Source organism: Paramisgurnus dabryanus, chromosome 15 (assembly GCF_030506205.2).
Source record: "Paramisgurnus dabryanus chromosome 15, PD_genome_1.1, whole genome shotgun sequence".
NCBI lineage: Eukaryota > Metazoa > Chordata > Actinopteri > Cypriniformes > Cobitidae > Paramisgurnus > Paramisgurnus dabryanus.
Window position 1 is genome coordinate 30,849,090 of NC_133351.1, and position 14,129 is coordinate 30,863,218.

The following is a 14,129-nucleotide window of genomic DNA, read 5'->3' on the forward strand; positions in this document are numbered from 1 at the left end:
TCTCAACTTTTAAATACGTCTACAACCCGAATGAACGCTCCTGCTTTTGTTAGAGGCTTCAGTGCATCGTCGAGCCACATTTTTACCCCCGCCCAAATAATCCTGACATCATTATAATGCAAATAATCCTGAACACTAAAATTGATTTCAATTTTGCATTTGCACAAACATTAAAATAAAAATAGCATAAAAATTGTTTCTCTAACTAAATTTTTTTAAATGCATAAATTAGTACATTTTAACAGAAAAATATTTATAATGTGATAATATTCATTTTGCATAAACTGTTTTTCAAATGACTAATCCCTGTGTTTTGAAACACAGCTAGATTTTAGTAATTGATGAGTGTATTTTTTCTCTCTGTAATAGAACAAGGGATTTTGGAGCATGGAGCCCAGACACCGCCTCCCAGCCCATTTTCAGTCCAGGCGTTTAATAGGAGCGGGGGCAGCTCAGGAGCACAGGGCTTTGACTATGGCATATCCAACAACAAAGGTGAGAGATGAAAATGACTTAATTTGATTTTCTTAGTAAAATATAATTTCATAGAATTTCTTTTCCACCAACAGTATTTTTATGCCATGCTCCATCTATCAGACATTATGCGCATTTCTTTTTAGAACTGGTTTTTACTCTTTAAAAAAAATACAAATTAAACTCTAGGGCTCAGATTTACTATAGCTTGCGCCAGCGCATACTCCTATTTTGCAGTTAAAAATCTACTGCCAGGATTTGCACCATTATTTAATGCCTATTTAACGCTCATTTGTGCTGCTCTTTGTATATTGCGTTGGTCGTTATGAAAATGAGTTTTTGCGCCTGTGTTCTTTAACATCCGCCTATTCGGTAAATCATTAGCGGTGTGACAAGACACTTAATCCACGAGACGAGACACGAGATTGGGTTCACGAGACGAGACGAGATTTTACATGTTTTAAGAAATTCTCAATGATAAAATAAATGAATGGGAAACTGAAATCACATTATTTTGAAATGTTTTAACTAATCTAGGACTGTCCCTAACAATTATTTTACTAATTGATAATGAAGTAATTTATATATATTTTTTTGTAATAAAAATAGACCCAAGTGAGCAATAACCTTTAAAATTACACAATAATGATGATGCAATAATAATTGGTTCGAATAAAGTATCAAAACACATTACATTATTATGTAGCCTTTGTAATATAAACCAGAATTATGTGTATTATTACAAATGCCTGCAGGGGGCACGTCGCTAACGCACCCACTTTAGGGACTTTCACTTTAGATGCGAAATTTTGCCAAACAACGTTTAAATCCATTTAAATCTTTAATATTTGTCTAATTCTTTACAATAGAAATGATACAGCCACTGTTATTCTTGAGCAAGAACATGCAAAGATAAAATCATGTTAAGTCAGAGGAAAGGTACATTCACATTATAAGCGACATTATAACAGTAGCAGAGTGAAGCGATCTCATTGATTTCAATGGAAGCTCGGCGGCATCTGGCGACATGAATGACAGTGACCGTTTCCGGCTGGATGGGCGTGTCCAGTCGCGCGACAAAGTTGAGAAATATTTAACTTTATGCAAATTATGAGCGACATTCGGAAGCGACTACCAATTAGAACAAAGCAGTGGAGTTCACGTCATCCGTCTCTCGTCAGTTACTGGAGTGGACGTAACTCATTTGTTTATGACAACTAGATATAGAAACGCCTCTTATGAAGAGACGAGCGACACACAGTGACAAAGTCGCTTATAATATGAATGTACCTTTAGGGTTAAATCTGATGCTTAAAAGATTACAAGATTAAGGAACTGTTTTTTATGTTACTCGTATTTAAATTGTTTGTGATCATGTTTTCTACCAGGCACCCACAGCACATATAAGTTCAAGAATTTGATCTGTAAATGTGACCGTTTTTTAATTGAATTTACCAATAAACCATTAGATATACAAGGTTTCCATGGTCATATAAAACACATAATTTGCTTTAATTTAGCTCAGTGCAATCAGGGTACAGCTCAGAGTTATTTTCTGCATGTTGTGATCTTTGTGTCTTGGCTATTGTCTGCTCAATGTGAAGATGTTGTTGTTGTTGTGTGCATGGGGCAAGACTGCGGCTGGGTCTTACCCATTATATTTCACTTGCTCTCACCATACTGTCCTCATACATCGCTGCTTATAGATGATACCCATAGACGCTGCACCACGTCTGATGGGTCCTTCATTACCTCTTCGAGTCTGAATGTCCCTAAATAAAAACTCCCTGTTGAAAAATGGAGTTAAAAATGATTTAGGTCTGGTTCTTTTGTTTATATGACGCGCCCAATTAAATCTCATTGTCATATTAAGTTTTTGCTTGTTGAGTTTAAAAGCTAAACATTGCCTAGCAGCATTCTCAGTGATGCAAGATGATTCTTCGACCCCGAGTTATACTTTGAAGGTTCATCTAAATGTAGAAACATCTATACGTAGATGATTCTGCTATGAGGTTTCTTGAATACCTGACTGAGGACTTTTCCCAACCCATTCCTTATCCCCTTCACGTTGGTTCAGCTGACCCGCTCACACAACCCGCGACTCCCAATGAGTGTGCCTGTGTGGGGTGTTAAACTGACTAGCGTTTTGTATGGCTCCTTTTGAGGATCATATAAGCTACAGCACTCCCATTGTCTTCCGCATTGCAGGTGACCGGATGAGTGCCATACTGAATCCTATTCAGTCTGGGCCTTTCCTCCAAACTCCTTCCATATTTGAGCAAGCTGCCAAACCCTCTTCCCCTGTCCACAGTCCATTTGTGTTTGGACAGTCCCTATCCCAGCAGCCTCAACCGCATCCACAGCTTCCGAGTAAGTCTGTCCGTCTGTAAGTTAGTGGCGGCGCTTGCTTACACAGGTGCTGCTTGTTCTTTTGTCGTAAGCGCTTATTTGTTTAGCATGCCTGAGGTCATGTTGAGTTTCATTCTGGCTTAATGGCCCTGCTTTTCTGCCATCGTTCACCTGCTTGCTTGTTGTGTTTCTTAAATTTTAGTGGCGTCATAGCATTTTAGTTCATTTTCTGTGTTTCTCTCCACTGTAGCAACTAACAGTATTGATGTAACAACAAGATCTTTTGACTTTTTTATGTATTTGTTTTGCTTGCAACATGTTTCGTGTTTAATTTGATCATTCATTAGCTATATTTTCTAAACTATTCCCAAGAGGTCCAGGAATGTGTCCAAGCAAACAAGCTTTTTGGTTTGATATTTTATCCCCTAAGTGAATTAAGCTTGCACTAATTTGTGAAAAGGTGAAATTGGCTTTGAAGGTGCCAGTCTCGATATTTTCCACAGCCAGAATACTCTACTCTAGATTTGCCTTCCAGATTGACTCAAACCTTTCCGCCACCATCCTTGAGCTGATTAATGTGCTGTTTAAGTTTACTCTTGTGTCTGTCTCTACTACTCTCCACCCTTCTTATTGCCTCTGTCGCTCTACTTCTTGTTTGTTCTCTACTTGTTTCACTGTCTGTAGATGCCACCTCAACCCCGTTTACACCTGGTATTACATTACAAGTCCTAAATGCTCCTGATGTTGTAGCTTGGCAAAATCATGTTGACTAACGCTAAATTAAGATCCAAAAGGTTTTGTCATCCGATCACTCAAACCATGTATGAAAGTACTCTGAAAGTTCTCTGAAGCACTTAAAGCACAACATTCTAAGGGGCTGTTTACACCAAACGTGTTTATTGAAGTTGTGGGCGCCTTTTTTAGTGGTTTTCTATGGGCAGTGAGAGTTATGCTTGCTTTTTATGCCTTACGTGTTTTGCCACCTGCGAAAAAGCGGCCGACTTTTCAATTGTCCAATCGAATAAGGGGAGAGGCGGCCTTCTGTTGCAGTGACGGAAGTTTATAGTTGTTTGGAACAATCGGACTGGAGTCACTCACTGTCTTCCAGCGTGTTTGTACACCTCTTACCCTCGATCAAGGTCAGAGCAAGCGCTCTGTTTTTAAAGGGACACAAGGCAGCATTTTTATGTTAATAAATCATCTTCGTAAGTCGGTATATGGTTAAATGACTCATTACAGGACGAATGAAGACTCTCTCGCCCGCCCCTACCGTCTGTAGGAAGAATACTCCACTTGCAAGTTAGCTGTATCCGACCCGGTGTCCTTCAGTCTTGCAAAGTCTCAGATATCGCGAGAATTAGGATCACTTTACTTAAACAACACAGAGGCAGGCGAGCGAAACACGGCTATGGATTGTTGCAAATGGCAGAGCCGGGGAAGAAGCAGCAAAAACCCTTGATGGAAGATTCCAAGAAAAGAAAAAGAGCTTCAGACCTAATATTTATATTAGGGTGACCATTCGTGCCATTCTTCTCGGTCGCGCCCTGGCCAGGATTTCGGGTGCGTCTTCCGGAAGTCATATTTGTCGACCGCATACGTCATAAAGGATTATTATTACAGAAAAGCAACAGTTACATTTTAAGGTAAGGTTTTTAACTGAATGGCGTATGCTGTCAACAAATACGACTTCAGGAAGACGCACCGAAATCCTGGCCAGGACGCGTCCGGGAAGAATGGCATGTGTATATAGATAGATGGATAGATAGACGAATAGATGGATAGATGGATAGACAGATAGATGGATAGACGGATAGATGGATAGACGGATAGATGGATAGACAGATAGATGGATAGACGGATAGACGGATAGATGGATAGACGGATAGATGGATAGACGGATAGATGGATAGATGGATGGATAGACGGATAGATGGATAGATAGACAAATAGATGGATAGACGGATAGATGGATAGACAGATAGACGCATAGATAGATAGACGGATAGATGGATAGATAGATGAAGAAGGACTATATTTGTCTAAAGTTATATTAGTAAGGTCTATAAGTTCATCTGGATGAATGATGTTTTCCCTTTGCTTGTCTATATTTATTTATTTATAATTATATTATTCTCATGCCCACTCTCCCAATGAAAAACAAAACATGAAAGCAGTAGTTTGCCTCGTTCATATCGGTCGTTCACGGTAAAAATACTATAATGCATGACAACACAATAAAAATAAAAAATCAGTTGGAATGGAAAATTACTTGCCTAACTTGGGTAGACATAACTGGATTGGAAATAAGCTGATAAACTGTGTTGGAATGGGGGATGAACAACAGTTCGTTTTTTACTTCCAGACACTAGGGGGAGCTCGTAGAGATGGTGGTTTCCCTTTAAAGTTTTTGCTTATATGACAGTTAACCGCAAAAGAGTGCTCACGCTTCAATGTTTGATTGACAGGACGGCTGCGTAGGTAGTTGCTTAGAAATATAAAAAGCCGCGCAGCACTGCTCTTTGTATACTGTATACTTAGTCATTGTATTGTTGTATAAATTGTGTTTTAACATAAGAAATTAGTAATTAGCAAACATGCTAATATCCAAAACAGATAGGACTGAATAAGGCCTATTGAATGTTAAATAATGTATTCCATTTAAAGGTCACCTGATATGGAAATTTGTAAACATGTAATATTAATCTCAGATGTCTCCAGAATGTGTCTGTGAAATTTTAGGACCAAATACTTTATAGATCATTTATTATCGCGTTGCAAAGGACAATTTTTGGTGTGCCAGAAAGAGTGCTTTTTTGTGTGTGTGTCTCTTTAAATGCAAGTGAGCTGCTGTTTCCCTCCTTGTTTACTGTCACCTATACATAAAACTTAAACTGTTAATAACCTTAAATCATTGTTCATAATAACGTTAAAGGTTAAACGCGTGCACGAGAGAGCATGTAGTAGCTTAGTTCTTCTCTCCGCTCTGTTTACCGTGCAATTGCGCATTCCGTGACTTCTGCCAGGGCTAGCATCGCTAATCATAGCTTACATCAACTTTTACTATCAGTGATTTTAAATGGATTTCTCCAAATAGCATGCCAAACTTTAACTGTCGAGTAGAAACTTTGCGTGGGAAGCCCAACCTGTGCTTTGGCCTTTCTCTTCTTGTAATACAATTCATAGACACTTTTTCTCTTGCGACCCTCAGACATTTTGAAAAAACACGGCGAGAACGCAAGCTTCATGAATGGTTGAAACCGTAGCACACCACACATACACCTGAAAGTGCGCATGTGCAGAAAGCGAACCTAGGGATGAGCACGTCCAACGACCTTACGTCAACATATCATCAGAATGATTGACAATCTGGGATGACCAATAGTCTTGATGATCCCCCCGGAAAAAGAAAATCTTCCGCTATACCTTTAAGTGACAAATTATGTAAAAATATTTAAAATCGAAATTGACCTAACTTTGATCTTTGGACATTTTTGAGCGGGGCCTGTGCAAAGTGTCGTCAGTTTGTTCGGCTAACGTCTACAGCTTGTTCCATGAGGCTGTTTTTTTTTTTTTTTTTTAAGCAATGGTTAGATTTTTATCATTACAGAGTGGTTTTGTACACATACAGGCAACACACACTTATGTTCAAACAACATATAAGAGTGAATTTCTAAAATATGTTTGGTAATACTTTATTTTACAGTGTCTTGGTTACAGGATTTATACAGGATTAACAGTAAATTGAGCATGATTACATGCAGCACACTTTAAAACAAACTGTAATCCTTGAAATTTGACACACATACTCAAGTACCAGGTTTAAATTGTAAACTGTCTCGGCTACCACACGTGACCGGATGGATGTTTATACCAGGTGTAAGCAGGGCGAGGGTCTCTTTTCTCATGTAGTACTTCCATTTTCCCTCGTGTACCAGCTTTCACTTTCTCTTACATTTTCTGATGGTTTTCCACGTTTCAAGCCTTGTTGCTTACTCTCCTTGCCACTGTTTTCCGCTGTAGATGCTTCATCACGCAGCCTTGCTTCACGTGAGCGTGTGCACAAAAGCAGTGCAACCGGGCCTGGCACCGCTCTATCATCTCTTGTTCTCAGAAAAAAGGGTGGGTAATGCATGTCTTGTCCTGGGAGCACCTTGGAGATTCACTACAGGGATGGGCTTCATGTCATTCTCTCCTCCATAATCCCTTTATTTCCCCTCTTAGGAATGAATAGAGTATATAGTGCTTTGGAATATATATGGGTTGAGTTTAACAAGCACTGATATTTCCTTAAAGAAATTTTAATTAAGAGATTTTGGTCAGTACTTTGATTCATTCTTGGATAGAACTGGGTTCTTGTTGATGGTAACATTTTACATGTACTATTTTGCTTTTCATTTCCACTTTTTCTTTTGTTGTTTAATTAATCATATTTAATTTTGTTGTCTTGATTTATTCTTGTGTAGTATGTAAAATGTTGGGGTGCCTTGCTGCACAACTGAGTTGTGCATTGGTAACTCTTTTTGTGTTAAAATACGCAGGTGACAGGGAAAATGTGCCCAGTCGGTCCATGTCTCCAGCAAGCAAGCACCGTCAAGAGAGTCGTTCATCCAAACAAGACTCTCACTCTAGCCGATCCACTCTAGTTGACCAGGTGAAGAGCAAGAACAATGACAGTCTGTCTGCCAGCGAGGCACTCATTCTAAAATCAGACACGGGCAAATTGCGCTCTGACTCTCACAGCCGCTCACATTCCCCTAACCACAACACCTTACAAGCCCTAAAAGCTGATGGCCGAACCTCAGGCCTAAGGGCTGAGTCTCCAAACCCTGGCTCCCGTTCCTCCTCACCCAAACAAAAGACCTTCACCTCAGGCAGGTCCAGCCCTTCTAGCACCAGTTCCCCACGCTCATCTTCTCCTAATGATAAGAACCTGCCCTCTAAAGTTAGTTCTCCTCCTAAAGCTCACCTTGACCCACCTCGTGAGAGATCCAAATCGGACTCCTATACGCTGGATCCTGAAACCCTTAGAAAGAAGAAAGTGCCTCTCATGGAGCCTCTTAGGGGCAGATCTACTTCACCCAAGCCAAAACTCCCACCCAAAGAGGGCAAAGGAGGAAGCAGCAATGCTGAAAACCGAGCCCCATCTCCCCACGTAGTACAAGAAAACCTTCACAGTGAGGTGGTGGAAGTGTGCAAGTCCAGCGCATTGCTATCCAATGAAGAAGCCAATGATGAGAATGCAGATTTGCATAGTTCCGAAGAAGGCTCCTCTAAGGTTCACTTTAGTATTGGAAAAGCCCCGGTCAAGGAGGAGCTTGAAAGTCGTTCTTCACCCAAAGTCAGCCGTAAAACCTCCAGCAGGCATGTGAGATCCAAAAAAGACAAATCAGGGCCACTATTTAAGAGTGAAAACGCACGTCCCACTGAACCCGCCAAGCAGGCCATGTCACCATCTGTTGCTGAATGTGCTCGCGCTGTGTTTGCTGCCTTTTTGTGGCATGAAGGTATAGTACACGATGCCATGGCATGCTCGTCTTTCCTCAAGTTCAACCCAGAGCTAACCAAGGAGCATGCGCCCATTCGCAATTCTCTCAGCTGCCAACAAGGCTTTGATGAGAAGGAGAACAAACTCAAGAACCGTCATTCACTGGAGATCTCCTCTGCCCTCAACATGTTCAACATATCACCCCATGGCCCAGACATCTCCAAGATGGGAAGTATCAACAAGAACAAGGTTCTGTCCATGCTGAAAGAGCCACCCTTGCCTGAGAAGTGCGAGGATGGAAAAAGTGATGCAGTCTCGTATGAGGTGACCAGCCACTCCTCCATGAGGTCTAAGTCAATCTTGCCTCTCACCCTCCAGCACCTAGTAGCCTTCTGGGAAGACATATCTATGGCTACCATAAAAGCAGCTACACAGAACATGATCTTTCCCAGCCCTGGTTCCAGCGCAATCCTAAAAAAGAAGGAGAATGAAAAGGATAGCAAGAAGACGAAGAAAGAGAAGAAGAAGAAGGAGAAAGCTGAGGTCCGCCCCAGGGGGAACCTCTTTGGGGAGATGGCACAGTTGGCAATGGGAGGCCCAGAGAAGGATACAATTTGTGAGCTCTGTGGAGAATCCCATCCTTATCCTGTTACCTACCACATGAGACAGGCCCACCCAGGTACACTTCCTCCATACTTATTTCTTTTACACTGACATATAGACCCTTAGTTATCATTCATAAGTTTTCTTTATTGTATTCTCTCAGGCTGTGGCCGGTATGCTGGGGGGCAGGGCTATAACAGTATTGGCCACTTTTGTGGCGGCTGGGCTGGTAACTGTGGAGATGGTGGAATTGGAGGAAGCACCTGGTACCTGGTGTGTGATCGTTGTCGAGAGAAGTACCTAAGAGAGAAACAAACAGCTGCCAGAGAAAAGGTCTACCTTTTGCTAATAACATTAGCAAGTATTACATGTGTTAAACAGAAATTTTATCAAGTCCTGACTCTTGGTTACTTGGTTTTAGGTTAAGCAGTCAAGAAAGAAACCGCTTCAAGTAAAAACCCCACGGGCTCTTCCCACAATGGAGGCCCACCAGGTGATCCGTGCCAATGCACTATACCTGCTGTCTCTGAGCAGTGCTGCTGAGCCAAATCTGCTTTGCCATCACCCACCCAAACCTTTTCAAACACAGCTTCCCAGTCTGAAGGAGGGAGTCTCTGAGGAATTACCCAACAAGATGGGCTGTCTCTATCTGCAAACCCTAGCTCGGTAAATACCTTGTGCTCTCCTGGATCTATAGTTTTTAACCTGTGGGCATATGATCAAACTGCAGAGGGTCTAAAAAGAGATTTTAAAAAACCATAAACATGTTTCTTTCTATATGTTTAAATGAACATTAACAAATAATCTATGGCACACAAGTCAATGTAATAATGATAGTTCCTGAAACTTCTAACCTTAGATCAATTTACATAGATTTTTGCAGATTGTAGTCAAATGTATGGAGCATTTCATCAAGTGTTGCCTAATGTTTTTTTCAGCCAGCACACGGAGAACTTTGGAGGCTACCAAGATGATAATCTCTTTCAGGATGAGATGCGTTATCTGCGTTCTACTTCAGTCCCTGCCCCCTACATCTCAGTTACTCCAGACGCCTGCCCCAACGTTTTTGAAGAGCCAGGAAGTAACATGAAGTCCATGCCCCCGAGGTACTGTAGCAAGCATCCCGAAGTGCCGTGTCCTAGTAACCTAGTTTCAGTGAACGTTTGCATTTAGTTGGTGCTTATTACCTCTGTAAGACTTTTTGTGACTGCTTGTCTTTTTTTAGTTTGGAGACGAGCCCAATCACAGACAGTGACACAGGCAAAAGGACAGTATTCCAACGATCCTATTCAGTGGTGGCCTCTGAATATGACAAGCAGCACTCAGCCTCCCCAGCACGAGTAAAGGCAGTACCCAGACGCAGGGTGCACAGTGGTGATGCAGGTACTGTTGGGTTACTATATACAACACAGCTTTCTGAAGGGCCAGTCTTATAACACCATATAAATTCATGATACAGTTATTTCCATTTTTGGTTTTTAAATTCATGCCTACTGCAGATGTTAAGAGCCATGTGCCTTTGTTTTAAAGGTGTCATGAACTTTGAACATGATTTGTTTATAATTTATACTGTTCTCTTGGATTCACTTGTAAGGTTAGCAAGATTTTTACACCAGATAAACACAATTTAGAAGTAATAGGCCTATAAAATAGTTTTTTTCCTCCCTTTGAAATACTTTTATTCAAGACTTGTAAAGTAAATGGCCACCACTATGACTGGGTAACAGTTGTGTATTTAAATAGTTTTCAGTGCCCCTGCCATTATGTGTTAAAATGATGGAAAATGAACTAGTGTTAAAAAAACATCTGCAGGTAAATGAATCGAACAGGCAAACAGTGTCTTACTGATGCGATCTGGAACTTAAAAGTAAAGTTAATCCACGCTTTCCTAATCCTAAAATCACAATGAAGTAGGGCTGCACGATTCGTCCTAAAATGTGAATCACGATTTTTCTCCATGGGAATTGAGATTCCGATTCTCTCAAACGATTCTCATATTTTCAACAACAACAACAAAAAAATCATTTATTGCACTCAAGTAACAAAAATGTGCTAAATCGGACTTTCGGTTCTAATAAAGTGTCTTCAAAGTCTCTTATTTTAGAAGATGAGTAACTTAAAATTTGTTAACTGTTAAGCATAAACAATAGAATGTTGACACTAATAAATAAAAGTAATTGTACAAAAAAGCACAGGTGCTATTTATTTTAATCAAACTGGTCAAACTTAAAACTTTAAAAACACGAAACCTTTAAAGAACTAAACGATGATACAGAGGCCATTTCTCAATCTAAAGGTTGCAACCATCTGGAGGTCGCATTTCTAAGCTGTATACGTCATCAAGACAGTCTTATTTCAGAATATTAACCATTATAAAATAGACTATTATTCTTAGTTAATTGTAAATTGTTGTAATACTTTTATGACTTCCAAATGTAATGCTCAGTTACCGGTAAGTTAAACAAAGGCTCGATGACGTATACGGCCTGCATATGCGACCTACGGAGGCTGCAGCCTTCCGATTAAAAAAACGACCAGAGGTAACTTACGTTCTTGCCTTTTTTCGGAAACAATATTGTTGCATCGTCACTCTCTCCATCGCCACCAGGATTTTTCGTAATGGGGCACCTTTTTTCTCTCATTTGTTTGAAAATTGCCGCTCCAAATCCATCAAGTAAATCGATGTGTTTAGGTTTGCCGCTTTGTTCCACGTCACGCGAGTGACAGCCAAACACCGCAAATGAGGAGAAGAGAGGAGAGAAACGATCGGTTCTGATTGGTGAATGAATAGGGTTTGGTTTTACACTGCGTGAGTGTAAGCAACTTTAACTAACATAACATCTGGATTGTTGTAATGTAAATATGTGAACGCAGTGTCTGAATACAGGGAAATACTGTACATGCAAGAGAATCGCCACCATTTACAAAGAGGATCGCGTGTATGTATGAATCGAGATCGTGATTCTTTTTCGATTAATCGTGCAGCCCTGCAAGGAAGGCAATGCAAAGATTGGACTTTCCACAACTTGGAACCGCACATTGCATTCTAATCGCTATTGTTTTGTTGACCGAGTTATCCTGTGTTTGCGTCTCTCATTTTTACTCTTACTACATGTGCAAATTACAGGCGGGGCTAAAGAAACGATGTAGAAGTAGGCATTGATCTACGTTTGCAGAGGAGGTGTTTCATTGCACTGTGATGTCACACTGAGACGAAATATAAAGCATACTATTTTGGTTTCAATTAAAGCTATTTTTGAACTAACAAGGAAGTTTTGATTTCTAAAATTACATGAGGTTTTTATAGTACAATGCCTGAAGATCAAGGAAAATGTGTTCCTTTTTTAAATTCATGAACCCTTTAATGTGTAAAATTTGAATGTAACCTTTTTTGTGTTTATTTCTGTGTTGCAATGTGTTTGTTTTTCAGCACTGATATTATAAAATCCAAATACTATAGTTTGTGTAAAGTAAATTGCTGCATGTTTTTGTATAAGTGATTTAATTTCTGCTGGTTTCTACAGAAGTTGGGTCTTCTCTACTTCGTCACCCATCTCCTGAGTTGTCTCGACTGATATCAGCCCATGGGTCACTCAGCAAGGGCGAGAGGAACTTCCAGTGGCCCGTGTTGGCATTCGTAATCCAGCATCATGATCTAGAAGGTCTAGAGGTGGCCATGAAACATGCGCTTCGCAAATCAGCCTGCAGGGTGTTTGCCATGGAGGTCAGCAGGGATATCCGATATCTATCCACTTTCAGTCTTTCTTTTTTTTTCCTCTTTCTCAAATTGTAAGGATGAGCATGTTGTATTTTAGAGATAATATTCAGTTTCCAGTCAAAAAAACTTAGATGTTCTAGGGAAATGCGATTGGGAAAAATCTTATTTGTGGCAAAATAACTTATTTCTAGTTTTCAAATAATATTTCTATATCTAAAATTTTCATAATTGATTCCCCAAGTCCTGGAAATGCATTGGGTTTTTAAGTGAAAGTACAGGAACTTAACTTTCTGTTTTGTTTCTCTTCAGGCATTTAACTGGCTGCTGTGTAATGTGACTCAGACCACCTCCTTGCATGATATCCTATGGCACTTTGTGGCATCTCTGACCCCGTCACCCTTTGAGACCGAAGAAGAAGAGGATGAGGAGAGCAAAGGAAACAAGGAGAATCTTGAACAGGTGTTAAAACAATGCTATACGGTACTATTGTAATTGTTTATCACTTTTAAGTCACTTTAAGGCCTAAATTAAGGTGGGAGGTTCCTGACATCAGGGGATTTTTTTGTCTAGCAGGAGAAGGATTTAGGTGTCTGCGAGCACCCGCTCTCTGACATAATCATCGCTGGAGAAGCAGCTCATCCGCTGCCCCACACCTTCCACCGTCTGCTTCAGACCATCTCTGACCTGATGATGTCACTGCCCAGTGGAAGCTCCCTTCAGCAGATGGCCCTAAGGTATTTTCCTCTTATAAAAAGTTACTGACTTTTTGCGATTGAGAGCATCATACTCAAAAAAAGTTATTTGTTTTGCTATGTCACAGGTGTTGGAGCCTTAAATTCAAACAGTCGGATCATCAGTTCCTGCACCAAAGTAATGTGTTTCACCACATCAACAACATCCTGTCCAAATCGGACGATGGCGACAGCGAGGAGAGTTTTAACATTAGCGTACAGTCTGGATATGAAGCAATCAGTCAGGTGGGAATATTTTAATCTGTGTTCCACCGTCCTGTTTGTTTGTTGCACACATTAACACGCCTTGTGTTTGTCGCAGGAACTTTGTGTGGTTACCTGTCTGAAAGATCTGACTAGCGTAGTGGACATTAAAACATCTAGCCGACCTGCCATGATTGGCAGCCTGACTGACGGATCCACCGAGACGTTCTGGGAGTCTGGGGATGAAGATAAGAACAAGACAAAGAGCGTCACTATCAGCTGCGTGAAAGGAATCAATGCTTCATACGTCTCTGTTCATGTAGATAACTCTCGTGACATTGGAGTAAGTTGATAATCTTTAGTCTCCATTCTTATACTCTATTTTGGTCTTTATTTCTTATTTGTAATTGTATGAGTAAACAATTGATGATTTATATAATCTGTGCTTTCAGAATAAAGTAACATCAATGACATTCCTGTGTGGGAAGGCTGTGGAAGATCTCTGCAGGATCAAACAGGTGGGACTTTGAATAAGGTGCCTATGTAGACAGCATTTTATGTCATC

The 14,129-nt window shown here is 40.4% G+C and overlaps 1 protein-coding gene across 17 annotated transcripts in view; it reads left to right on the forward strand.

Moving 5' to 3' along the window:
- Window positions 1–14,129, forward strand: part of mycbp2 (MYC binding protein 2) — a 106,138-nt gene that overhangs the window by 77,087 nt on the left and 14,922 nt on the right. For 9 of the 17 annotated variants that reach the window (XM_065293049.2, XM_065293059.2, XM_065293064.2 and 6 more), the window contains 13 exons: window positions 370–495; window positions 2,683–2,844; window positions 7,362–8,987; window positions 9,075–9,244; window positions 9,333–9,577; window positions 9,850–10,017; window positions 10,137–10,294; window positions 12,436–12,635; window positions 12,939–13,109; window positions 13,203–13,363; window positions 13,450–13,606; window positions 13,683–13,907; window positions 14,017–14,082. In XM_065293049.2, the coding sequence (XP_065149121.1) occupies window positions 370–495; window positions 2,683–2,844; window positions 7,362–8,987; window positions 9,075–9,244; window positions 9,333–9,577; window positions 9,850–10,017; window positions 10,137–10,294; window positions 12,436–12,635; window positions 12,939–13,109; window positions 13,203–13,363; window positions 13,450–13,606; window positions 13,683–13,907; window positions 14,017–14,082 (3,635 nt within the window). Of the gene's footprint in view, window positions 1–369; window positions 496–2,682; window positions 2,845–6,843; window positions 6,943–7,361; window positions 8,988–9,074; window positions 9,245–9,332; window positions 9,578–9,849; window positions 10,018–10,136; window positions 10,295–12,435; window positions 12,636–12,938; window positions 13,110–13,199; window positions 13,364–13,449; window positions 13,607–13,682; window positions 13,908–14,016; window positions 14,083–14,129 lie in introns of all 17 variants that reach the window. The other 8 variants (XM_065293062.2, XM_065293068.2, XM_065293050.2 and 5 more) reach the window with 7 other exon arrangements.